The 24,454-nt window shown below is 46.6% G+C and overlaps 8 protein-coding genes across 8 annotated transcripts; 5 read left to right on the top strand and 3 right to left on the bottom strand.

The window, feature by feature from the left end:
* The first annotated feature begins 1,964 nt into the window (after positions 1–1,964).
* On the top strand, positions 1,965–5,141 carry LOC6494632 (aspartate aminotransferase, cytoplasmic). Its single transcript, XM_001959943.4, has 4 exons — positions 1,965–2,178; positions 3,557–3,664; positions 3,719–3,792; positions 3,854–5,141. The coding sequence occupies exons 1-4, from the start codon at positions 2,070–2,072 to the stop codon at positions 4,811–4,813; spliced, it is 1,251 nt and encodes a 416-aa protein (XP_001959979.1). The 5' UTR covers positions 1,965–2,069; the 3' UTR covers positions 4,814–5,141.
* Positions 5,142–5,447: 306 nt separating this feature from the next.
* Positions 5,448–11,645, top strand: LOC6494633 (protein virilizer). Its single transcript, XM_001959942.3, has 6 exons — positions 5,448–5,640; positions 5,696–6,369; positions 6,429–9,286; positions 9,349–10,045; positions 10,113–11,168; positions 11,227–11,645. Exons 1-6 carry the CDS (start codon positions 5,575–5,577, stop codon positions 11,402–11,404), a joined length of 5,529 nt encoding a protein of 1,842 aa, XP_001959978.1. The 5' UTR covers positions 5,448–5,574; the 3' UTR covers positions 11,405–11,645.
* On the bottom strand, positions 11,589–12,713 carry LOC6495983 (5-formyltetrahydrofolate cyclo-ligase). Its single transcript, XM_001959941.4, has 3 exons — positions 12,255–12,713; positions 11,946–12,201; positions 11,589–11,891 (listed from the first exon to the last, which is right to left on the bottom strand). The coding sequence occupies exons 1-3, from the start codon at positions 12,369–12,371 to the stop codon at positions 11,659–11,661; spliced, it is 606 nt and encodes a 201-aa protein (XP_001959977.1). The 5' UTR covers positions 12,372–12,713; the 3' UTR covers positions 11,589–11,658.
* Positions 12,714–13,300, bottom strand: LOC6495982 (ATPase inhibitor A, mitochondrial). Its single transcript, XM_001959940.4, has 3 exons — positions 13,145–13,300; positions 12,936–13,074; positions 12,714–12,873 (listed from the first exon to the last, which is right to left on the bottom strand). Exons 1-3 carry the CDS (start codon positions 13,192–13,194, stop codon positions 12,805–12,807), a joined length of 258 nt encoding a protein of 85 aa, XP_001959976.2. The 5' UTR covers positions 13,195–13,300; the 3' UTR covers positions 12,714–12,804.
* A 229-nt stretch (positions 13,301–13,529) lies between these two features.
* Positions 13,530–14,374, bottom strand: LOC6495981. The gene is made up of 3 exons (XM_001959939.4): positions 14,218–14,374; positions 13,876–14,161; positions 13,530–13,814 (listed from the first exon to the last, which is right to left on the bottom strand). Exons 1-3 carry the CDS (start codon positions 14,268–14,270, stop codon positions 13,695–13,697), a joined length of 459 nt encoding a protein of 152 aa, XP_001959975.2. The 5' UTR covers positions 14,271–14,374; the 3' UTR covers positions 13,530–13,694.
* A 242-nt stretch (positions 14,375–14,616) lies between these two features.
* LOC6494634 (pollen-specific leucine-rich repeat extensin-like protein 1) lies at positions 14,617–16,235 on the top strand. The gene is made up of 2 exons (XM_001959938.4): positions 14,617–14,781; positions 14,851–16,235. Exons 1-2 carry the CDS (start codon positions 14,728–14,730, stop codon positions 16,021–16,023), a joined length of 1,227 nt encoding a protein of 408 aa, XP_001959974.2. The 5' UTR covers positions 14,617–14,727; the 3' UTR covers positions 16,024–16,235.
* Positions 16,236–16,768: 533 nt separating this feature from the next.
* LOC6494635 lies at positions 16,769–22,025 on the top strand. The gene is made up of 2 exons (XM_001959937.4): positions 16,769–19,949; positions 20,001–22,025. Exons 1-2 carry the CDS (start codon positions 17,055–17,057, stop codon positions 21,231–21,233), a joined length of 4,128 nt encoding a protein of 1,375 aa, XP_001959973.1. The 5' UTR covers positions 16,769–17,054; the 3' UTR covers positions 21,234–22,025.
* A 181-nt stretch (positions 22,026–22,206) lies between these two features.
* LOC6494636 (esterase B1) lies at positions 22,207–24,309 on the top strand. The gene is made up of 4 exons (XM_001959936.4): positions 22,207–22,376; positions 22,447–22,572; positions 22,638–22,861; positions 22,920–24,309. The coding sequence occupies exons 1-4, from the start codon at positions 22,323–22,325 to the stop codon at positions 24,199–24,201; spliced, it is 1,686 nt and encodes a 561-aa protein (XP_001959972.1). The 5' UTR covers positions 22,207–22,322; the 3' UTR covers positions 24,202–24,309.
* The last annotated feature ends 145 nt before the right edge of the window (positions 24,310–24,454 follow it).

The following is a 24,454-nucleotide window of genomic DNA, read 5'->3' as shown; positions in this document are numbered from 1 at the left end:
GAAACAGAGTAGGTTGCATACTTCAAGGGGTTTTATTAAAGGATATTTTTAGAGCATCTAATATGAAATACATAAAAATAAAACAACAAATCGTACTTTGTCCTAGAGCTACTACTGTCATCCGACAATGGCAGTCAGCGGGGAGAACTTTCTATCAAAGGCCATCGAGATTGCAGTGTGTGGGGAAAGCAACAGCTGTTCGTTGCCCCCAAAAATGGGGCTGGTCTCCAATAACAAACCTGAAGGGTGACCTTCAGCTAAATAAATAAATTATTCCATCAAAAGTTAAAATGAATCTGTTTATTTCAATAAAAGAGTAATGATATGCCACATAACTGCCTATAGGCATCGAATAATAATACAATTATGCCCTAGAAAATAAAAGGAAATCACGTCATAGCGTCTCCTGATTGTCGGTCGTGGAAACTTTTAAAAAAAATGATGAGGCTTGTTGCTGTTTCCTATTCGAGAGACGTCTCGATCAAATCGAACGCGCCGGCGGCTGTATGTAGTTTATAATATGTATTAACAGCCGGTGTCTCTACACCTTTTGTACTCGCTGGCAGGGTCAAAAAAATCGTACGACTCCAAATTGTTGTCGCACTTCAAGATTCGGCCGCTGATTTTGACGAGTAAGGGAAGAGAGAGCTTACACTCTTTATTATTGCCGGTATCACCTGGATTACTACTTGGAGGTCTCGCTCCGAAAACACACACTAATATATTGTGTATATGTATGGCCACACGTGTATATTGGGGGCTTTGAGATTTTTATTTTTATATTGCGGCACGCGCTGTTGGGGCAATAACAAAGCTGTGGAGCCTTATCGTCAGACTTTCGGAGAGGCCAACCAGAACGATGTTGCGTATGAGTGATATTTTCAGATAATCTTCCGTGATTGTGTGTTAATCTCTGTAGGCGCAATGGTGCTATAATGTAATTGTAAATCACATATTATTTTTAAATAATTAAAATAATGTTTATAAAGATGTTGATGTCGCAACGTTGCATTTTATATTATATTTTTCTGGCTTCCAGAAACTTTGAACTCTGAGGCAACGGTCTCTCAAGAAAGACAAACTTTTCGATTAGATTATAAGAATTGTGATTATTCGGATCGTTGGGTGAGCGGAGATAAGAGGAGCCACGCCTCCGTCTGAATGGAAATCTTTCAAAAGCTTAAAAATAATGCCAGTCAGAGCTAATTACTGGACATGCCATATCTTATCAGCAATTTTTATTTCCAAAGTGGGAGTCTCTATACTCTGCCCTGCATTTGGCGAGCCCCATATGCATTTCATATTTTAAAGAGTATTCGAAAGTGTTTCAGTCTTGGAATTTTTTTATTTTGTCTGATATTTCGGTTATCATACACAAAAAATAGAAACAGTGGCAGTTTCATACACGTGCCGCCGATTTTGGCACACCGAATTCCTTCTAAAAGATAAAGTCGAAATGTGAATTAACTATTTCTTATGATACAAAATGGTTCAAGGTTTTGGAACTAGGAATTCTGATAACTCTGGGGTTCAATTTGTTGTAGAAAAAACGGTTATCATTCTGTTTGAATGCCACCTGCAGCTTCTAAACTTATTATAAATTAAACACTAATTCAATTAAATATTCCCATAGATACATTTATCACAGTCCAAAGTCCGTATCATGATATCGCGGATAAATTTATGAATGACCTTCAAGTTAGCATTAGAACATTAGAAGGAAGCATAAGTATAAAAATCAACAAATAAAATTTATAGAGCCTCACAAGCAAATTGATGTCATTGAACATCAAGCTAAACACAACTTTTGTAAATATTATTATAAACATGCAATAGTATTCAAAAATAAACTTTAATGATCGTTGTTTTTACATGAACTACTTTTAAAAAATATGTAGCATACTTACTCGCCAACTATCGATAGCCATAAACTTAAAAGAGCTTTTCCGTTACCTTATTCGAGTAATCGAATGGCAGCCACACTATTTTAGGCCCCCGACCGTCACCTATTCCAAATTAATTTATTTGTTTTTGTCGCTTCGTTGGGCTTGTTTGTCGAGTTCTCCACGATGTCTATCTACGCCAACGTACAAAAGGGGCCTGCCATCGAGGTCTTTGCCTTGACACAGGCCTTTAAGGACGACACTCACCCCAACAAGGTCAACCTGTCGGTGGGCGGTAAGTGGACATAAGAGTGATAAGTGACAATAGAGTCGGCTTTTTTCTGCGAGTATGCATATTGGCGCCGTGTACGTGTGTGCATGGTGCTAACACAATTTGCTATCATTTGTTAGTTAGATTGCCCGTGCAGTCCACCTTCTCCTCCGTTCCCAGTCCGCCCACTTCCGCCGGCGTCACCCCACCATCCCACTGGAGGTCATTTGGAAGTCAAATTGTCATATGAATTGTTTGCGATTCCCTATCCTTGTCCTACAATGTTTTCCACATATGTGATTTTTAATTGATTAGGTTTTAATTATTTATTATTTTTCCAAGTCAACACGAAATACTGTAACGGTCGTAGATTTTAAGCTTTTCAGTTGAAAGTGATAGATGAGGGAGAAAATTTTATTGGAAAACAGACAGTTGTTATGGTTACAAAATAATAAATCATACTTCATTTTATTTATATATTTTTCCATTTTTATGTAGTATATTTATTTAATAGGATAATGTATATTTTGAATAATTTTTATCCTGGCAATAGGATTAGAAATAGTCTTTAAATTAATGTCATACTTAATCACTTTCACCTCATAGGGCATTTCTCTTTCGCCTTTCTTTATCTCAAAAGCATCTTTTGACGTCAGCTAGCACAGTGTTTAGTTCTTGTCCATGTGGACGACGGATGATAAGCCACTTCTGTGCGAGCTTCGCAGAAGGTACAAACAAAAAACAGGACAAAAACAAAGCCCAGCAATCTTGAAGCACTACAACTGAACACCCGGTGGGGTCGTCCAAGAGCAAAAGTTTCTGATTTGGTTGGCGGTCACCACTCCACCTTTCTATATTTATGGATGTTGTTGCATAATTTGAATAACAATTCCCACCGGCGAACATGGCGATTATACTCCAGGTTGATGACCCCATGCTCGTGTAATGATTATTTATTTAAATGAGATATTCGTATATGTATTTTTTTAGAAGTGAGTTGATTTTTTAACCCCTTAATTAATATGTTTTGTGGTCTAGAACCTTTAGTTGTTTATTGGGAAGTCACAAGCTATTGTTTTTCATGTTTATGCCTAGTTTTTTTTACAATGCTGCAAAAGAATAAATATTTGGCGACCAATTCTCCCAATTGGTTTGAAATAACCCGGATGGTCGTCTATTATTTCATTTGCGGCAATAAATTAACAATTTGTGCGACCTAGAAACAAGCCGAAAAACACTATCAGATTCCATTTAGCATTACGGATTGATTGGACTTGTTGAGTTCTCCCCGATAAGAGTTAGACATTGTTACCGATTTAGGGACTTTGAACAGTGGATTCCCTCCATAATTGTACTCTGGAGATTCGTTACTCATCAAATCCTTTTCATTGTCTATTTCCAGCTTACCGGACAGATGCTGGAGAGCCGTGGGTGTTGCCTGTGGTGCGACGCACCGAGATCTCCATTGCCAGCGACGAGAAAGGAAACCACGAATACTTGCCAGTGACCGGTACGGAAATCTAAAAGTTTCTAAGGAAATAAATTTAAAACCATGATCTTCCAGGTCTCGATACGTTCACAAATGCAGCAACTCAATTGGTTCTGGGAAGTGATTCTCCTGCTATTAAGGCCAATCGCGTAAGTAGTTTGGAATATTATCCTTTCTCCAACGGCTTCTTATTTGATTTTTGTCTGGTAGGCTTTTGGAGTTCAGACCATTTCGGGCACTGGTGCTCTGCGCATTGCTGCCGACTTCCTGCACACGCAGCTGAACCGTAATGTGGTCTACTACTCGAACCCCACATGGGAGAACCACCACAAGATATTCGCCGACTCGGGTTTCACCTCGCTACACTCGTATCGCTACTGGGACCAATCCAATCGGCAGCTCGACTTCAAGAACATGGTAGCTGATTTGGAGCAAGCTCCTCCTGGCGCCGTGATCATCCTACACGCCTGCGCTCATAATCCCACCGGAAGCGACCCCACCCATGAGCAATGGAAGGAACTGGCCGAGTTGTTCGAACGCAAGAAGCTCTTCCCTCTCTTTGATTCAGCCTACCAGGGCTTTGCCAGTGGCGATCCCGACAACGATGCCTGGGCCGTGCGCTATTTCGTGCAGAAGGGCTTCGAGCTTTTCGTCTGCCAGTCGTTCGCCAAGAACTTTGGTCTGTACTGCGAACGTGCCGGAAACCTGACAGTGGTACAAGCAGACGCAAGCACTAAGGCGGCCGTGCACTCCCAGCTGACGCTTCTCATCCGCGGCCAGTACTCGAACCCACCTGCCTACGGAGCCCGTATTGTGTCGAAGGTTCTGAACACGCCGGAACTGCGAAAGGAGTGGATGGATAGCATCCAGACCATGTCCAGCCGCATCCGTCAGATGCGCGCGGCTTTGCGCGAAAAGTTGGTGGCTCTGGGGACCCCTGGAACATGGGACCACATCGTAGGCCAGATCGGCATGTTCTCCTATACCGGTCTCAACGAGAGTCAGGTGAAGGTGCTCATCAACGATTATCACATTTACCTGCTGAAGACCGGACGCATCAACATGTGCGGCCTGAATACTGGAAACATCGACTATGTGGCCAAGGCGATCCATGCTGCAGTAACCGGCACTGCATCTGCCAGCAACTGTCAATGTAAAAACAACCTTTAATCGAAGTTTGGCTGGATGATAGACGGAGTGGTGGACAACGATTAGCTAAACATAATATACCCTATAGGCCCAACGTTGTCGGCACAATTAGCATTTAAATCAAAGAAACAACTGCAATTACGTAAAATTTATACGGCTTTATACGGATATATTTTATACTCTGAATCAGTATGATCATTTTATACCAAATTGAATTAAAGTTTATACAGAATATTCACTTTTAAATGCCGTCAAATATAGTTTGAATAATGTTTAGCTTGGTACCATAATCCTTATTAACTTGTGTGTAGTACTAGATACAACGACAATAACATTACTGAAGTATTTATAAAGTTTAATTTTTCTTCGGGCGGGAATTAGTTGGATTATTATTGGACTTAATATATTATTAGTTGGATTTTATCTTTAAAAAGGTGCAATCATTGTTAAAATAGTTGTACACCTTTTTTAACCATATATTAAATGATATAAACTATATTTATTGAATTGATTGATTTTTTATCAAAATAAAAACATTTATTTTAAAAAATAGAGCTTTAAGCTTAAAATAACGACAGCTATAGCTAAACAACCTGTGGATTTGAAAAAAATAGCTAAAACAATCGATAAAACGGCTTATTTGTCATCACTACCGCCCTCGCAGATAACAGCGTTCTGTGCCCCTGGTCACACTACACATTTGACGCCAACACGGTTTTTTCGCCGAATTGATAATATTTGTTTGGTTATTATTCATATAACCACCCAGTAACCCTCCCAATATGGCCGAGGCAGACGATGGATCCGAGCTGCTGTTCTTTGATACGTTTTCCCACGAGGAAGTGACGGTAGGATGTACACCCAGTCTCCAGACAAAATACTCACCCACACTTTTTTTCGTAGGACGTCAATTTGGACTTGGTGCAGTTTCCAAAGCCGGTTTTCATCACGCAGGTGAGGATCATTCCCCTGGGAGCCCGTGTGCAGGCTGACTTCCCCGGCGGCGTTCGCCTAGGAGCCACCAATCCGTCTAAGTTCGACCTGGAGTTCTTCGTTAACGATCTGGGAATGCCGGGCGCGTCGGCTTTTGAGAACCTGGGACTGCTGCGGTACAATCAGAACGATTGCATCCACTTGGATTGTTCGCAAGAAAAGATCCCCACGGATGGATTAGTGCTACGTGGCTGGTACAGCACCATTACCTTGGCTGTCTACGGAATCCTCACCAATTCTGTCACTGAGCCCATTGCCAGTCCCACCCTGCCCTGCGAACCCGTCGGCCCGGAGATGTGCAACTTGAGTGGGGAGGTGCTGTTACAAGAAGATGTGTTGAAGGACGAGTGGCAAGAACCCATCCCTGCCGAAATTCTTACCGCCCACAAGGGCAATGTTAGTGACTACGATCCGGAGGAAATGGAGTACACAATGCCGCGGGAACACTACCACCAGCATGCCGAGGAGCAAGATCAGCGGGATAGGCGCATGCGTCGCTCTACGCATTCCACGGATCGCTCACCGCCACCGCCTCGAAGATCCCACACCCATTCGGAGAGCAATGATAGGGAGTATATAAGATGGTAAGTATATAACGAGCAAAACTTTATAATCCCTTTTAAACCTGTGTCTTTCAAACCAGTTCCCGGGACAAGGGTTCGAGGGATTGGTCACGATCACCCGAATACTCCAGCCATCGATCCCGAAGGAAGCGATCGGAACGCTCTCGCTCGGATGTGGATGAGCATAAGTGGCCCAGGACCCCGCCAGCTTCAATTGATTCACCTACGCGACCACGCTCGCCTGACACCATGGACTACGACGATGAAGACTCGCGCTCCCACTATAAAATGCAAGCCTCTCACTACAGGCACTCTTCGGAGTCGCTTCATCGCGGAGATAGGGATCGGGATGATGAAGAGCGCTCGTGTACACCGCAGGAACAGTTCGAGCCTATCCTCAGCGACGATGAGATCATTGGTGATGACGAAGAAGACGATGCAGAGGATGCAGCGGCGATTGCGGAATACGAAAGGGAATTGGAAGCAGCGGCGGCTGCAGCTCCTCCCGCCATCAACGCCTTCGAGCCTTGGCAAAAGCCACTGCAGTTCTACGAAGGGGATCTGACAGTCCACTTCACCAAGGAGTTGGAAACTCTCAGGCTGCTATTTAAAAAGTTGGCTGTTCAAACGCGCTGCGAGAATGTTTCCGCTTTCGGAGAAGAGCATGGCGTTAGTGTGGATGAAAGGGAGCAGTTTGTGTACTTGGGAGAGCAGCTGAACAACCAACTGGCGTACTTGGCCCAAAACTACAAGCGGCGCAACTTTGTGCTGCAACAGTTCTTCAGCAATGATGAAGTGCATCTGCGGCAAGCGGCCCATGTTTTGCAAATCGCTCTAAGCTTCCAAGCGGCCTGCATGCAGCCACAGCCTGCTTTTAAGATTCGACATATAAAGCTGGGAGCTCGCATGGCTGAGCTTTTGGGCTGCAGCGAGGAGCTGTTCCAGTACCTACTTAAGGAGCACCAATTCGACCCATTCGAGGCGGTCTTCAAGCTGTACCACGAACCCTTTATGGCCCTCTCCATAAAGCTTCAGCTTCTCAAAGCAGTGTATGCTTTACTGGACACTCGGCTGGGAATTGCGCATTTTCTGAAAGCGCCAACGAATGGATACGAAGCGATAATAGAGGCCCTGAAGACTGCCAAGTTGACGCGGACGAAGTACGCCCTGCAAGCCATCATCAAGAAGATGCATCTGTGGGAGGCCCTGGGATCTGTGCACCTTTGCTGTCGAAGGCTATTTGTGGATAGGAATCCAGAAAAGAGCAAAGACGTCGAGTTCAAAACGGAGACAGTGATCCTCTGCAAGAAGATAGAGTACTCATTCCAGATGCTCATGGAGGCACTGAGCACCAGCCAGTTGAGCTACCAGCAACCACGTCGTTTTCTACCCGTGTCCAAGAAGTTCGAGGTGGTCACTGATTCCATGGCCCAACGCAGCTTCGCCAATGCCTTGCAGTCCTTCTTGAGGCACCACGCTCTGGCGGAATCCCTGCTGTTGATGCTGGGAAACTGCAAGATGCTGCCAGCTTCCACATATTTGTGCATGCTAGACCTGATGCACTCGCTGTTCCGTTCGCACGTCGGTATCGATTACTTTGTGGACGACGCCTTTCCGGTTACCCAGACCATTGTGGCCATTTTGCTGGGCCTAGATGACCTGCCCATGAGCCTGGAAGAGCAGATACCCAAACCGGAGGTAGAGGAACTAGATGTTAATCCCCCGGTAACTACTGAAGAGGCAACAGAGGCTGAAAAGCCAAGTGAAATCGCCGAAAAGGAGGATGTGAAACCAGCTGCAGTTCCTGCCGCTGCTCCAGCATCGAGGCAAAGGCCAATCCTACGCCCGGTTCTACCGAGACTTGCCAGGTTGGGCATCGAAATGTCATATAAGGTTCAGACTCGCTACCACCTGGATGCCATAGTTTATGCCCCGGAATACGACGCTGTGCGCTTGTCCACCCACATGCACGCCATCTACTCGCAGACCTGCGATCCCTCCGGCAGGCAGCACACCGTGGAGGTGTTGGGACTGAACAACAATCTCAAGATATTCATGGACCTGATCAAGAAGGAGCAGCGATTGCAGACGCAGCGACAGCTAAGTTCTCCGGGCATGAAGTACAAGAGTCCGGTGCTGAGTTACGCCGTGGATATGGTGGATGCTTGTGTCCGTTATTGCGAGCAGTTGGATTACCTCATCGAACATGGAGGAGTGATCCTGGAGCTGGCCAAGAACCACGATACTTTCGAGCCCTCAGTTTCTGCTGTCTTGCAGGAGATGTACGTTTACATGAAGCCTCTGGAGGCCATCAACGTCTTTGTTTACGATGACATCATGCCCTTGGTGGAGGTGATTGGACGCTCCTTGGACTACTTGACCACATTCCCTGGGGACCTCATAATGGCCCTTCGAATCCTGCGATATCTTTCGATCAGCAAACCCATTGACGGCCAGAAACCACCTCCAGTGACTGAGGAACTGAAGCATCGTTTCGTCGCCCTCCAGCTGTACTCCGCCGACGGCGTCCAGCTGTGCATCCAGATCATGGAGCGACTGTGCACATACTTCGAACAGCCGGGAGATCACTCGCCCGCTTTGATGACCATTCAGGGGGTACACTGTTGCCAGATCATGCTGCCCACTCTACAAATTTTGAGGGAGCTTCTCTCTTATGCTATTCTGTGCAGAGATGGCACCTACAAGGATCTTACAGCTATTGATCATCTGGTGAAGGTCTACTACCTGCTATACTACTATCCGACACGGTGTCAGGCGGGCGCTGAGGTGGAGCAATGCAAGATGGAAGTGGTCCAAACGCTGTTGGCCTACACGCAGCCTAATGAACAGGATGAGGAATCACTGCACAAGTCCCTGTGGACGCTAATGGTCAGGGAAGTCCTTAAAAACATCGATGGACCAGCTCATTTTATTCCGGGTAAGTTTTTCAAACATTTTTTCAAAAATTTATTCAAACTGTAATGCAATATTGTCTTTTAGGACTTAAACTCTTGGCGGAGCTCCTTCCACTGCCGCTGCCGATGCCGCAGCCTTTGTGTGACCAGTTGAAGCAGCAGCATAAGCAGCGCCTGATTACTGAACGGAAACTGTGGTCCGCCCACTTGCATCCGCAGAGCGGCCAGATTGCCAAGCTGGTGGAAGCCCTGGCTCCGTCCAGTTTCCCCCAGCTGTCGGAGATGTTGCAACGTGTCTGCATGCAGCTCTCAGATCTCGCTCCCAATATGACACTGCTGATTGCAAAGACCATTACGGAGCTGTTGTGCAACGAATATCAGACCTCCAATTGCATCCCAACCACCAACTTGGAGCGGCTGCTTCGCTTCTCTACGCGGCTATGTGCTTTTGCTCCTTTGAAGAGTTCCATGTTGTCCATACTATCCGGAAAGTTTTGGGAACTGTTCCAATGCCTCTTGGCTCTAAATGAGTTTAACGAAGTGGTTTCCAACTGCCAAGAGGCAGTGCATCGTATCTTGGACAGCTTTTTGGACTCGGGGATTTCATTGATTTCTCACAAGTCGACTGCTGCTCCCGCTCTTAATTTGGCTGCAGCTCTGCCGCCCAAGGAACTCATTCCCAGGATTATAGACGCTGTTTTTAGCAACCTGACGAGTGTGGAGGTCACTCATGGCATCTCCATTCTGGCTGTCCGCAATATGGTTATCCTAACAGAACATGAGTATGTTTTTATTCGTTCTAGATGTTCTAGAATAGTTCTGATTCTTTTTTCTTCATTATTTTTTCAGCTTTACATTCTACCATCTGGCCCTGTTGCTGAAACAGAAGATCACAGAGTTCCAGGCATGGATGGAGCGGGTTATCCTGCATAACGAGACCGTGGAGTACAACGCCAACATTGAGTCGCTGATCCTCTTGCTGCGGTCTCTCACGCAAATCGAACCACCACCCGCCATGTCAGCGATGCCTCAGCGCACCCTTAAGCTGGGCGCATTGGAGTTGGCTCAGTTACTAGAGTTCCAGGACATTGATCTGTGCAAACCACCAGTGCTGACTCGCATTCTGTCCGTGATGGAGAAACATAAGGCGGTGGCAAATGAAGCAGCTGTCAGTGATTTGAAACAACTGATTCTACTGTACGCCTCCAGACAGGAGGCAGCACTGGCTCAGGGTGCCAGCACAGATGCCACTGTTGAGGGCGAGGGGGAAACCAATCTGAGCAGCAACCCTCTAAGTGTAGAACCGCATCTTCCACAAGCCGAGGGCATCGTCTCTCAGTATGAAGCGCGTCCGATCTTCACGCGCTTCTGTGCCACGGCGGAAAATGCTCATCTCACCGCACGGTATTGGCTTGAGCCCCTGCCAATTGAGGTGATCGAGGACATGAATGAGCCCCTGTACGAGCGCATAGCCTGCGACCTAACCGACTTGGCCAACGCCTGCCTCAATCCCGATTTGAATGCTGCTGGAGACAACAAGAGGACGATTAATCTTTCTGGATCGCCCCAATCCAACAGGGAAATGACGCCAACAGCCCCTTGTTTCCGTACCCGTCGCGTGGAAGTGGAACCAGCCACCGGCCGTCCGGAGAAGAAAATGTTTGTTTCATCCGTCAGGGGTCGAGGATTTGCCCGTCCTCCACCATCTCGAGGAGATCTCTTCCGCTCACGGCCGCCAAACACTTCAAGACCCCCGTCCCTACATGTTGATGACTTTTTGGCGTTGGAAACTTGTGGTGCCCAACCCACAGGACCCACTGGCTATAATAAGATCCCTTCCATGTTGCGGGGATCCAGAGTAGGACGCAACCGAGGATCGCGCATCTCAGCAGCTGCTGCTTTTAGGTAAGTGTGTTTAGTATTCACTTTTAAATGATTTTAAAATATTTATTATCTGCGACAGGCAAAAGAAGCTGATGCGCATAGGTTCACCCTCCAGTTGGGCTGAATCCTCTGGCTCCTACCGCTCCGGCAACTCGGAATCCCACTTTGGTAGCAGTGATTCGCACTATTCTTCGTCCCACTACAGTGGTCGCTCAAGGGGACGAGGCTTACGCTCCCGACCATCTTACTTACGATAGAGTAATGTTTAATTCTAAGAGACAGTCAATTTAATTTCGTATGTTTGTTCATATATTGAGTTTCATTTGTACATCCTTCCGCTAAAAAATATTTATAAGTTTAAAGTTGATGTTCTGTAGTTACCCTGTAAGCGAATCTTCTACATTTAATCTCTTAAACATTGTTTCAACCGCAATTGACAAGTATTTGTAAAAAGGTTTATTATTGAAATCTGATTATAATTGGAATATTTAAATGAAATATGAATCTAAATTTAGCATTCCGTAATCACACTATGCAAGCGTACGTCGTGTGACTCCATGGGCAGCTCCTCGTTGCTGACGATCTGCTCGTTCAGAGACAGGGCCATGAGGGATATCTTCTTTTGGGGATACTTCTCTGCGTGCTGGCGTAAGAAGGTATCATAGTAACCCATTCCATGCCCCATACGTCCGCCCGAGCGGGTGAAGGCCACACCGGGCACAAGGAAAAGGTCAATGCCGTGGCCTAAACAAAAGAGTTAAATGAGAGATTAAGAAACAAGAGATCCTGATGACTTGCCATTGGTCATTGCATCTTCGCGTTGTTCTTTAAAGTCTGGCTGCTTAATGTTCCACTTGGTCATTGGGAGATTTTGGTAGTCATTTATGCAGCGTAGGCGCACCATCTTCATGTTGTTGCCCTCATAGGTGGGGACAAACACCATCTTCTCCAGGCGGAACATCTCGCAGAGCAACTCCGTGGTGTCCAGTTCGGTTGTGGTGCTCAAGTAAATGCTTACCCGCTGGGCCTGCCGAAAAACGTCGCTGGCAAGCACCTGAAAATAGGAAGAAATGTGAACCCAACAGGTTCATGGGAGTTGGGTACTACCTTGGCCGTGACTGCTTTCGATTGCCGGACAATGGACTCCGGGTCCAGGCACTTAAGGGTGTCTTTGATGCGCTTCCTAAGCGCCGCTTTTAGGGTGCTCTGGATTGTCGTCGCCATCAGAGGAACTGCACACTCGAGCGATCCGGTGAGAACTGTTTCCAACCGCCTATTCAGCGTTTACGACGGGCATCTGTAGGTCTCCCGCGTTATCAGTTACTTGGCTGCCCCCCGGCTATCAGTCGGAGGCTCTCCTTTCCAGACTTGTTCGTAAACAAATGGAGGGGGAGGTAAGCTGCCCCGTGGAGCAACTCCGAGGAGCATAAAACAGCTGATTGACATTCACAGTGATCAGGTGAAATTAATTTATTTAATTTAGGGTCATATTTGTGTAAAAATCTTTAGTTTTTTTGTATTTTTTATGAGTTTAAAGGCCATGCTACTTTTATAAAAGAGATTTTCTTGTAATAACTTAATTCATAAATTTTATTTTGAAAAACAGTTCTTTAAATACAAATCAGACATTTTTTTAAGGTATTCAATAGGTGACAGATCACTTCTTTTTAGTCTCAGGTGCCTTAGTGTCTGTCTTGGTCTTGAGATTCTTCAGTTGTTCCTTTTGCTAAAAGTATAAAGTCAAAAATGTCTAAAAAATGCAATAAAATAGAAGAATTAGAACCCCACCTGTTTGTAGAAGAACTCCTCTTCGCGGGCAGCCTCCATTTTTCCAAAGGAACCTCCTGCCTCGCGGATGGTTCCACCACCACCGCCACCCTTTCCTGCTCCACTTCCCAGTTCACCGACCTGTGACATTTTCAAGTGCCTGTGGAATAAAAGTTGCATATACATTCTCGAATGCTTATGCAATTTTGACCTAATTTTTGAAAACTTACTGAATTTGCTTGGGATACAAACGCTGACTGAGACGGCGCAGGGTAAACATGTTTCTCTTTTATAGCGCCGATTTATATAGTATAGTTAAGCTATATATAAGGGGTGATTTGTCGCAACGATTGCGCCGGCTGGTGAAAACCGACTATTCAAAATAGGGGCATAGGCGTTGCTAAAAATAATTACTGAGGGAGGAGAACTATTTAGTGATGGGGAAGATACAAAAACTATATTAGTTTAAACAGTTTCTTTTAGTTTTAAAACAAGATTTATTTGGATTGAAGTTATATACCAATTTCTTTAATTTTAAATACATATTTTCTTTCTATTTAAAATAAATTCTACACCTTTGAACTCTGAACTGCCAACTGGATAAGAAATTAACGATTTTTCAAATTCCAAACGCATAATTTTTATTATATTGTCGAAGTATTTCTAAACTCATTTTTTTCAAACCTGAAACTAACAATTTTATTGGACAAGGGCTTTCGTAACGTCAAGGCCTATTTGCTCCGAAAAATGAACGCATAACTAACATAAAGGAACAATTAACTATTTTACGGTGTGCGAATCGGGTTTAAGATGTTCCATAACATCAGCGGCAGCGTTGTTCAAGACGTCTTGTGCTTCGCCTTGGGCACGGTCGTGTAATATTTTCAAGTTATCAGCGCTCTAAAGGTTTGTAATAAGAATAATTCAGTTTTTTATAAAATAAGTTGTTTTGCCTCCATACCTCATTGAGGAAGAACGCCTCCTCTAGTACATTCTTGTGCTTATTCATGCAAGATGAGTTGGCAATAGATGAGTGGTCTAGAGTCTTCTGGAATTCGTCCCAATTGGGCAAATAGTCGACTTCGTCCTTCTTTGATTGCATTTTGCACATCAGGCTTTGGGTGAGCGAAATAAAATACTCCTCCTCCTTCAGACCGCCCTGCAGCTTGCCTAGGCCACCGCCCCAAAGAAAAACATTTGGGGCCTTTTTTTCTTCACAAAAGTGCTTTATCGGATTGAAACCGAACCTGGGAGGATTTTACAAAATGTAGAAATTATAAGGATGTGTGGTAAAAATACTTACGATTGTGGTAAACATAGGCTTAACCTACGTTGCAACAATCCCGCACAAAACATTTTTGCACATGAAAGAAGAATATACTTATGAAAATATTACAGAATCTTAAAAATAGTAGACAAATTAGACGAAATGAACCCCTTAGACTACTAGATTGAAGGATTCTTATAGACTGTTACTATATTCTAAATTCTGAAAGGCACCTTTTAAGGAGCCAGCTACGATTGATCACATTTTTTATTTAGAGATTTATTTTGTAAAGAAAACGTCTCAAGAAAAATAAGCGCGGTTTTCTTATATTTTAAAATGGCGGTTTTGAAATAGTCACATCCGTTTCCGGTATTTTTTTATTCGATTGGGCAGCACTGGCTCGTGAGGTGTCCCTGTTTTGTCGGTACTGCCCCCCACCATCACTAACTGTCACAACCGATCCAAAAATACACATTGTTGCTCAAAAATTTGAATGAGTACAGTGCCTGCCCAATCAAATACATAAACTACAGAAAGCAGAAAATAATGATTTCCGAAAATATCGCAGTGTCCGGCGCCCAGTACATCCAAGCAACCCCAGTAAGTCGCAGTATAGTTAAGTGTCGTCATGAGCAGATGTAGTAATCCACATATTGTATCCAATGCAAGCCAGCACACGCGCTTCAGTCAGCAAAAGCCAAACCCACGCCATCACCAGGTTTAGGACGGAGGACCAAACTGGCGGCCCCAAAGTCAAGATCGGCGGCGGTACTACTGAAGCGCCGGAGCCGCCGGCGGCGGCACGATGGAGGAATTGATAGTGCCGGCAGTGGAGGCGTTGGTGTAGGAGGCCGTGCTGGAACAGGAGCTGGAGGAAGCGGTACCGGTGCCGGAGCAGGCCGAAATATCCATAATGCTCACTCAAATGGGAAAGAACCCTGCCAGTTTGTTCCTGTGCGTCGTAAGCCATTGGGTGAATATATGAAACTAGCTCCAGCACCGGTTTGTATTCCGCATCCGCCGGTTCTTACCTATGCCGCAGCTGTGGAGGCTTTACCAGTTCCAAAGTACACCGGCGTCAAGGTAATAATCTCGCCGCGTTTGAAGCGGGCCAGCAAACCAGGGAAATCGAACCAGAATAAACGGCCCAAGAAGCCACAAACCACTAAGCCAGGTAATCAGTTCAGCATATTCGCGGCGGAGCAGCCGAAGCCGCACATTGTCCATGTGGACCCCAAAGTTTTCCGAGCAGAGGAGCAGCAGCCTGCCAAAGGGAAATCAAAAGGAAAGCGGAACAAGAAGGCCAAACCCAAGTCAGACCAGAGATTGCCCCAGAACCAACCGAAACCAAAGACTCCGGCTCCGAAAGCGAAACAGAAACAGCGAACGGCAATGAACCAGACACGAACGGTGGCATCCACATCGTCAACCCCGGCACCCAAGACGCCAAAGCCAGCGCCCGAGCCACCAACGCCGGAGCCGATGACATCAACGCAGAAACCCGAGTCACCAAGGGAATTTAGTGACTCCTTTAGCTATCTCAACTACCACCATGAGAAACTTCAGCGCATCCTGGCCATCCAAACAGCTGGCATGCGTCCTGTTTTCGCCCATGTGCCCCGAGGTCCACCATTAGCATCTCCATTTGGCTTTGCACCAGAACCAGCATCCTCAAGTTCGAATTACACCTTCAGAGCGACAGCCCCACGTCCAGTGCAGCGGTATCCCATCGCCTTTGACGATCGGCAATTGAAACGCAGCGAGTTGGAGGCCGCCGCTCTGTTGGCACAAAACAAGGCAATGCTGAATCTATGGATTAACCCGCATCTGTTTATCTCCTAGATAGCATCAGCCCGTTTCGCCCCCCGCCTCGAAAAATTCAAATTCATTAGTTAGTTTTGTATGTTGATTTCAGTAATTCTGTCAAATTATATCAAAATTTGAAAAAGAACGGTTCACTAGCAGGCAAATAAGCGCTGCCAATTGCGGAAAGCTGGTAGCATAGTGTGACCATATTTTTGAGTATATCCGCAAAATATAGTATTTTCTGCACATCTGGCGCTTATCGTTTTTTGAAGGGACAAAATGTTGTACTTAACTGCGCAATTTGGTGAAATATTGGCAAAAATTTACTTATATGGTAAAAAGAAAAGTCTAATACAGTATTTTACAGTTCTCCCCTCATATTTAATACCTGATTTAGGTACAAGTTGAATAGAATCTACAGAGGATGTCGAGTGGAGTCCCAATTTCAGTGACTGACAAAGCTAAAAAGCTCAAATACATTTTTTTAACTTGGAAAATTTATAATTGAAATGGCATACTTCGAAACAAGTTCCATAAAATTTAATTAATTAAATTCCATTAAAGTTTAATCGTTACAGTTTTTTTCCAAGAGTTTTCTCTGTGTTTTTTATTAAATAAACAATGACTGTCTTTGTATCTCTCTTGTTTTGGAAGAATAATCTATAAAACGGCTAAAAACAAAACAAACAATGACTGTCTTTGTATCTCTCTGTTTTTTAACGAATAATCTATAAAACGGCTAAAAACAAAACAAATTAAAATTTAGCCAGATGTAGCTAGAATGGCTGGCTCTGTTCAAGTGGAATGGGTTCCAGTTTGTGGACATTAAAAGTAGCCAGATTTGACCAGAAAAGAGCTACGTTGGCAACACTGTTTGTAGTAATAATGACTAGAATAATCATTTTATTTCGGAATGTAAATCGGATGCTAAACAGGGGATATATTCCAAATCGGAAGTGCTAAATGTGCGGCGAACGAGAGACAATGCCGATTGAGTGAGGCTAGAACGATATTCGGGCAGAGCGACCGCGCCGCGTGCGCCCCGCTTTTGCATTTGTGTGTGTATCATGGACAAGCTACGAAACAACAACAAGGAGAATGCACCCATCGAGTACCCCCACCCCCACCCCCATCCGCACTCCCATCCCCACCCACAGGCACCCCTGCCTCCGTTGGAGGGGGGCGTCGGATTTGAGGATGCGGAAAGTAACAAAAGTACTCCCTACTTCACGCCTCTGGAGTTCCTGCAGACCTCCTTCGAGTTCCCCTCCCCAACAGCGGAGAAGGTCCCTTCGGGAATCCCTGAATCCGCCGCCGAGGATGAAGAGTCGACGAGGGCCTGCTACACTCCCAAGCAGTTCACCATTGCCAGCGCCCACAATCCCCACCAGCAATCCCCCACGCTGATCCGCAAGTTTAAGCGCTTCTCCGTGTATGAACGCCGATCCTGCTCCCCCCACATCGCCTCAACCGCGGGTGAGGAGCGGGTGGTGGGCGGCGGGCGAGGCACTGACAAGGAGAACACCATGCCCAAGGGCGACAGCGAGGAGCACGACCTGGAGAACAGCCTGTACCTGTCTAAAAGTGAGCACAACTCACCCACCATCATCTTCAAGGATGAGTCCTCCGCGACTCCGGGTGTCCACCACTTCAGCTGGTCCCCCAAACTGCTTTCCTCGAACATCAACAACCTGAACCTATCCGGATCGCCGCTGAACATCATAAATTCCGCGGGATACAAGAACGGCAACTTCTTTCGATTCCCCGAGATCGATCACATGGTGCAGGTGCAGGATGTTCCGTTGGAGATCTCTAACTTGGAGGATGCTGCTCTGGCAGTTGTGGAGCCGCAGGATTACCAGGAGCAGCAGCAGCAGCATCAGCACCACCACCAGCAGAAGTCGGAGGGTCGAAAGAACCGCAAGAACAAGAACAATCTCACCATTCGCATCACAGATGCGCCCATCAAGAGTTCCAACCAGCCCTCCCCGCTCCCGAAGCCAAAAACTCCGACCATCAAAAGCACCAAGGAGAAGGCCCGATCCCTGGACTCGGCTGCCAATGAGTCCGAGCTCTCGATCGTGGTGCATAACATAACTGAATCTCACAGCAGTTGCGATGACATGGAGTCCGGGCATGGCAAGCCGTCGACCACCATCCTCCATCACCACCATCTGCAGCAACCCAACACCGGAATTCATTCAACTTCATTGTCCCGCCTGGACAGCCACCTGAGCCTAGCCAACCAGAGGCGGACGCCGCGACGGAAGTCGCCGGGAATCCACAACACCGACTGGATGATGTACCACCGCATGCAGAACCCGCATCACTGCAGCTCCACCGCCCAGAGTTCGCTGGATTCGGAGTCCAGTCTGACTCCCAGCCTGGGTGAGTCGGAGCTGAGGTCCGCCTGCAGCGTGGACGGGGGCTCCAAGTTCGGGTTGGGTGCTAGTCTGGCCCCGAGGAGCGCTCACAAGCATAACCTGGTCCTGCACTCGTCCAGCACAAATCTGAAGACGCTGCCGGAGTGCCGTCTGGTCGAGTTCTCCTCCTCCCAGGCAGGAACGTCCAAAGAGTCGCCCTTCAAGCAAAAGTCCATGGACCTGCCGATGCCCACGCTCCAGACCAAGGCCACCCTGTCCACATCTTCGATGAATCTGCTCCAGCGAAGGGGATCGAACCACAACCTAACCCTCAACCTGACCAGCTCGTGCGGAAATCTGATGAACAGCGGGATCAGCCTGTCGAACTTCAGTCTGGGAACCAACTCAAAGTCCAGCAATAACCTGGACACGGGTGCGACAAATCAAATCCGACCGGATCAGCATGCCCAGACGCACCTCATGACCGGCGGAAGCCAGGGCAGTCGGCAGGGGCAGTTCAGGAGGAGAGGATCGAATCACAGCATCACCCTGAAGGCGGGCCACACCACCACCTCCTGCGGGGACCTGAATTCCATACAACAGCAACAGGCAATGCTGAACGCCGAAAAGTACAACCGCTTGGGAATGCGCACCAATTCCACGGGCTCTGGCTCCGGATCGGGCTCCAATGTGCCCACCCCGAAGAGGGGACTGTTGGAGAGGCGCGGCTCCAATCAGAGTCTCACTCTCAACATGGGAAGCATTCTGGGCGGAGCTCCAACCGAAATCCATGTCCAGGACGTCGGTCAGCCGAAGGTGACAGTTTGCAGCTGTGCCGCTGGAAGTCAAGCCCCTCATCAGCGCAAGTTCTTCAGCACCGAGAACCTGAACAGCAGCAAGGCCAGCGGCCAACAGTTCTTCGGGCAGGTGTGCTTCGGATCCGCCTCGGACTTGCAGCCCAACCCGCAGCAAGAGGTCTCCGGGCCGGATCAGGCCATTGCGGCTGCCTGCACCTGTGCAGGAGTCGTTCGCAACATCATGACGCGACCTTTGTCGCCCCAAACAACCAGTGAGGAGTTCAAGATCTACCTAGCCAGCATACAGATGCTTCAGAGCGCCACCAACCCCTTGAATCAGTTCGACTTGATCAGGATGAACTATGTTTTCGATCACAGCTACCAGGCCAACCGAAACATCATAGAGCAGCCGCCGGTGCTGGGGTCCAATGGACGAGATGGCGGAACACCGACGGACTTGGTTCCTCCAAGCTCGGAGGACAGTGAACTCCTGGCTTGTTACCAGGCGGTGGTCAAGAGGATTGTACAATGCCTGCCCCAGCTGGAGGAGGACGAGCAGAAGCGTATCTTTCGGGACCTGCACAAGGAGTTTTGGGATCTGCCCTTGAACCACCAGGAGAAGCCCATGGTATTCGGTTCGCAGACAAAGAATCGCTATAAGACGATCCTACCGAACGAGCACTCCCGCGTCCTCTTGGAGAAGGAGTCCAATGAACTGTTGAGCTTGCAGGAGGAAAGGTTGCAGACTATTTCCTTGGCCGCTGGCGAGGAACAGCCCTACATCAATGCCAATTATATAAAGGTGAGCATATTTCTTAGATATTTCGATTGCTTATTAATGTATCTTCTTTAGGGACCCGACTACGTGTCCAAGTGCTATGTGGCCACCCAAGGTCCGTTGCCCAATACCATCTACGAGTTCTGGCTGATGGTGTACCAGAACACCCAGCGCTACATCCGACGCTGCGTGGACGGCGGAAGCAGTAACAGTCCCCACATCGATCGGGCGCAGATACTCCAGCAATACTTCCAGAAGATCATCATGTTGACCAACTTCACGGAGGCCAACCGACAGAAGTGCGCAGTCTACTTCCCCGTCGAGCTGAACGAAGTGTTTGCTGTGGCCGCCAAGTGCGAGGTGTTCCAGTTGAGTTCGCTGGCCCGGGACTATTTCGATCGCTACCTGACGCCCACTTCCGTGCCGGACACTGTGGTGGCATTGGCTGACTCGATGGACCAGGAACTCAGTGGACGGCACATTGGAGTCGAATCGGTTAGGGTGACGCTGGACGGCGATCTTCTTAGCTCCTTGCCCGCCCAGAGCAGCTTCTTCCTCATCAAGAATGTTGGAATTGTGCGAAGAAACGGTTATTCGGTGAGGAAACTTGTGGTGCTCTACTGCATCCAGGTGCCGCAAAGCGGATGCTACCATCTGCAGAAGATCTGCTGCTATCACTACTGGTATCCCGACTGGCCGGATCACCACTCGCCTAAGGACATCAACACGCTCCTGGATACCTGCCTTCACGTTTTGAACCTCGGGAAGTGCGAGTCGGAGTTCGACAACTACGACGACCGGATGAGCGTGAGAAACGCCCATTTGGCGGCTCAGAGGCTGGAGATCTACCAACAGGACATATTCAACGCAGTCCAGCCGCTGCCTGTCATCCATTGTTCGGCCGGGATTGGGCGCACCGGATGCTTCACTGCGATCCTGAACGCCGTCCGGCAGCTGCGTCAGTCGCTGGCATATTCCCTCACCGGAATGCTCACGAAAACCCTGACCAGCAACGAGGCCGACCAGTTTCTGTTCCCCTCGGACAACGATAGCAGCTTCACGTGCAACACCATACGGCATATCAAGCACATTTTGAGTAGCCACGAGGAGACGGAGGAGGCGGTTGAGACGCCACCCTCCTTTGATCGTTTGCCAAAGATGCCGGAGATTTACGTGGACGTGCTGGGCATCGTGTGCAATCTGCGCCTGCAGCGCGGCGGAATGGTCCAGAACTCGGAGCAATACGAGCTGATCCATCGAGCCATCTGCCTCTACTTGAAGCGCACACTCGCTTTAAGGAGATTTTAACGAGAGTATAAAATATAGATCAACCATTTTGACGACGAGTAGAAAGAAGAACAAAACACCAATTTACTATTTGTAATCGCAATTTTTGTGACCCTTATTTTAATGAAACAACATGAACATGAACATGAAGCAACATTAACCCCGAATCCATGGCTAAAAGAGTCTCGAAACACACATACTTCTTACATAAATGGGATGGCATTTTCCGAATCCGAACGGAATAGACGACATGCTCTCAATGTTTGCTAAATATTACTATTACCACATATTCTATATATATATATAAATGTTTATTAAGTGTTGGATGTATGTGTGTTAAATGTGTGCATGTACATAAGTGTAAATGTTTCCGACTTTTGGTGTGAACTATGCTTAAAGTAAAGTTAATTAACAATTATTATACCTTACCTTACCTTACCTTACCTTACCTTACCTTACCAAAATCATACCCGTACCCGAATCCAATTTTAAGGAACTCGAAAGCTGCGGCCTCGCCCCTCGGTGAGTTGTCATTAATGTTTGGATGGCGGGGAAAGCTCAAACCTTTTTTAAGTTGGAATACCCCCTAAAAAGGGCTCCAACTGACTAAAACACCAATTTCCCCAAAACCCGAACTGACAGCTCGACCGGAGGACGGTGACCGATTCTTGGATAAGAGTTTAATGCAAAAACCTAAGCAAAAATCTCGAAATTTAAAAAAGAAACCATAAATAAATTGTATTAATGTTTATGCAATGGAACTAGTCAAATAAAACTTAGAAACATTTTAAATGTAACTTTAAATGTGTAAAATTGAAAGTGTTTTTATTAATGAAGGGTGGGAGCTACTTAATACTATTTATGTAATAATTTATTTAATAGAATTCCAGGAGATTGCTTAGCTTAGAACTTTATTTTATTTGAAAAACATTCAATTAAATTTTTGTCTAAAAAGATGGGCGAAAAAAACCCCTACACCACACAAGGGTTAACACAGTCAGCTGTTTGTGGACGAGGCAAAGTTCAGCAGCAAATCAGGTTTATTATTGCCGAATAATTTCTCCGCGATTAGATTGTTAATGTAATCGAGGGTCTAGGAATAATTTCGCCATGCTCCGTACGGCCGGCAGATACAGTTTTACGAGGCTCTACAGTAGCATGAAGGTAAATTTACGCGCTCCGTGACGGATTAAGACATTACCTGTTAATACTTTTTATTTTCCTGACCTGCAAGGTGAAAGTGCAAGTGAAACAAGGCGTTGTGGTGGGTCAGCAGAGTAAGCTGGACAGCGGCTTGGTGTACAATAGTTTCCTAGGCGTCCCCTATGCAGTCCCACCAGTCGGAGAACTCCGATTCCGGGTAAGTATAGCCGGGATACCTCATATGTTCTTATATATAAATGGACACTTCTCATCCCCCTCTAGAGTCCGCAGCCACTGCAACGTTTTGATGAGCCGGAATTGGACTGTACGAAAGAGGGGAATATGTCCCATCAGCGGGATCCATTCACCATGCAGGTTGCCGGCTCTGAAGATTGCCTCTTTCTCAATGTCTACGCTCCAAAGGTCAAGAATTCCAACACGCCTCTGCCCGTGATGGTTTGGATCCATGGAGGCGGGTTCTTCTTCGGCAATGGCAATAATAACTTGTGATTATCTCGCCCGCTGTTAACCCGACTGGAATCTAATCTATTGTGTGTCTTTCAGTCACTTCCCCGCCAAACTAATGGAGCAGGAGGTCATTGTAGTGACTCTGAATTATCGTCTGGGAGCTCTGGGCTTTCTTAGCCTACCAGAGGAGGGAATCCACGGCAATATGGGCCTGAAGGACCAGCGTCTAGCTCTCCAGTGGGTGCAGGACAATATTGCTACATTTAATGGCGATCCCAACAACGTAACCCTCTTTGGCGAGAGCGCGGGAGGAGCATCAGTCCATCTCCACACCTACGCTAAGCATGCGAATAAGCTCTTCCACAAGGCTATAATGCAGAGTGGCACTGGCAACATGGAGTGGGTGTTCCAGAACGATGCTGCTCGCAAACCATGGAAATTAGCGGAAGCTCTCGGCGGTGGGGATTTTGGTGGGGACACCAAAGCCCTCTTGGCCTTCCTACGATCTGAAACAGCATCTCCATTGAATATACTTGCCAATACACTCAAGATTCAGACGCCCGATGATCGTCGTCGTCAACTGCCCTTTGTCTTCAAGCCGGTTCTGGAGGATATCAGCAGCCCGGATAGCTTTTTGGATCAGAACATCCTAGATCTGATGCACCAAAAGGAAGTTTTAAATGGAATGCCAGTGATTATGGGTTACAACTCAGCGGAAGGACTTGCTATGATCACAAAAGCAAAGCAGAACATTCCGGCTTATGGAGAGGATCTGGCAAGAATGGTTCCTAAGAATCTGGTGCCAGATCCAGAGGCGCCCGAAGCCCAAGAAGCTGCCTCGGATATTAAGGCATTTTACTTTAATGGTCAAACAGTTTGCAAGGATAATCTGGACAATCTGACAGACCTTTTTACGGACTACCACTTCAACATGGATCTTCAGCATGCCGCCGAGGTCCATGCCAACTGCCAGACCAGGTCTCCCTTGTATTTCTACCGACTGGATTATGTTGGTGGCCGGAATTTGTATAAGAAGGTGTTCCAGAACGACGACCTTCGAGGTGTGGCACATGCCGATGATATTTGCTACATCTTTCAAATGGCGGGCGATGACACCAAGCTGGAAGGTGACGATTTGCTGATCACGGAGAGGATGTGCCAGATGTGGGCCAATTTCGCAAAGAGTGGAAAACCCTCGGACTCCTGGTTGCCGGTCAAGAAACCTGAAGCCGGAAAGCCTTTCCAACTAGATTGCTATTTGATTGACCGGGAGCTGAAAATGTGTGCCAATCCGGATGCGGAAAGAATGGAATTTTGGCGAAGCATGTACAGAAGGTACAGAAGTGAGTGCTACGAGGCAATGAGAGCGAAACTTTAAACTTAAAAGAAAATTCATACATAGAAAGTGTAAGACATTAAAGTCCTATAATTTTTTTTTAAATTTTTTTAATGTTTTGTTCTTAAATAAAGTAGTGACAAAACAATATTTTAATTTTTGTTTCGATGCAAGTTTAGACTAAAGCATTCAGCTTACAGAATTTAAAAAATAACCGCTTTTTTGGTGGTGTTGGGAAATATTGAAAGACACTAGTCTGCAACGACATACTTTTAAAATCGTGCAACGTATAAGT

The sequence above is a fragment of the Drosophila ananassae genome, chromosome 3L (genome assembly GCF_017639315.1).
Source record: "Drosophila ananassae strain 14024-0371.13 chromosome 3L, ASM1763931v2, whole genome shotgun sequence".
Lineage (NCBI taxonomy): Eukaryota > Metazoa > Arthropoda > Insecta > Diptera > Drosophilidae > Drosophila > Drosophila ananassae.
This window is presented reverse-complemented; position numbering and strand designations above follow the sequence as displayed.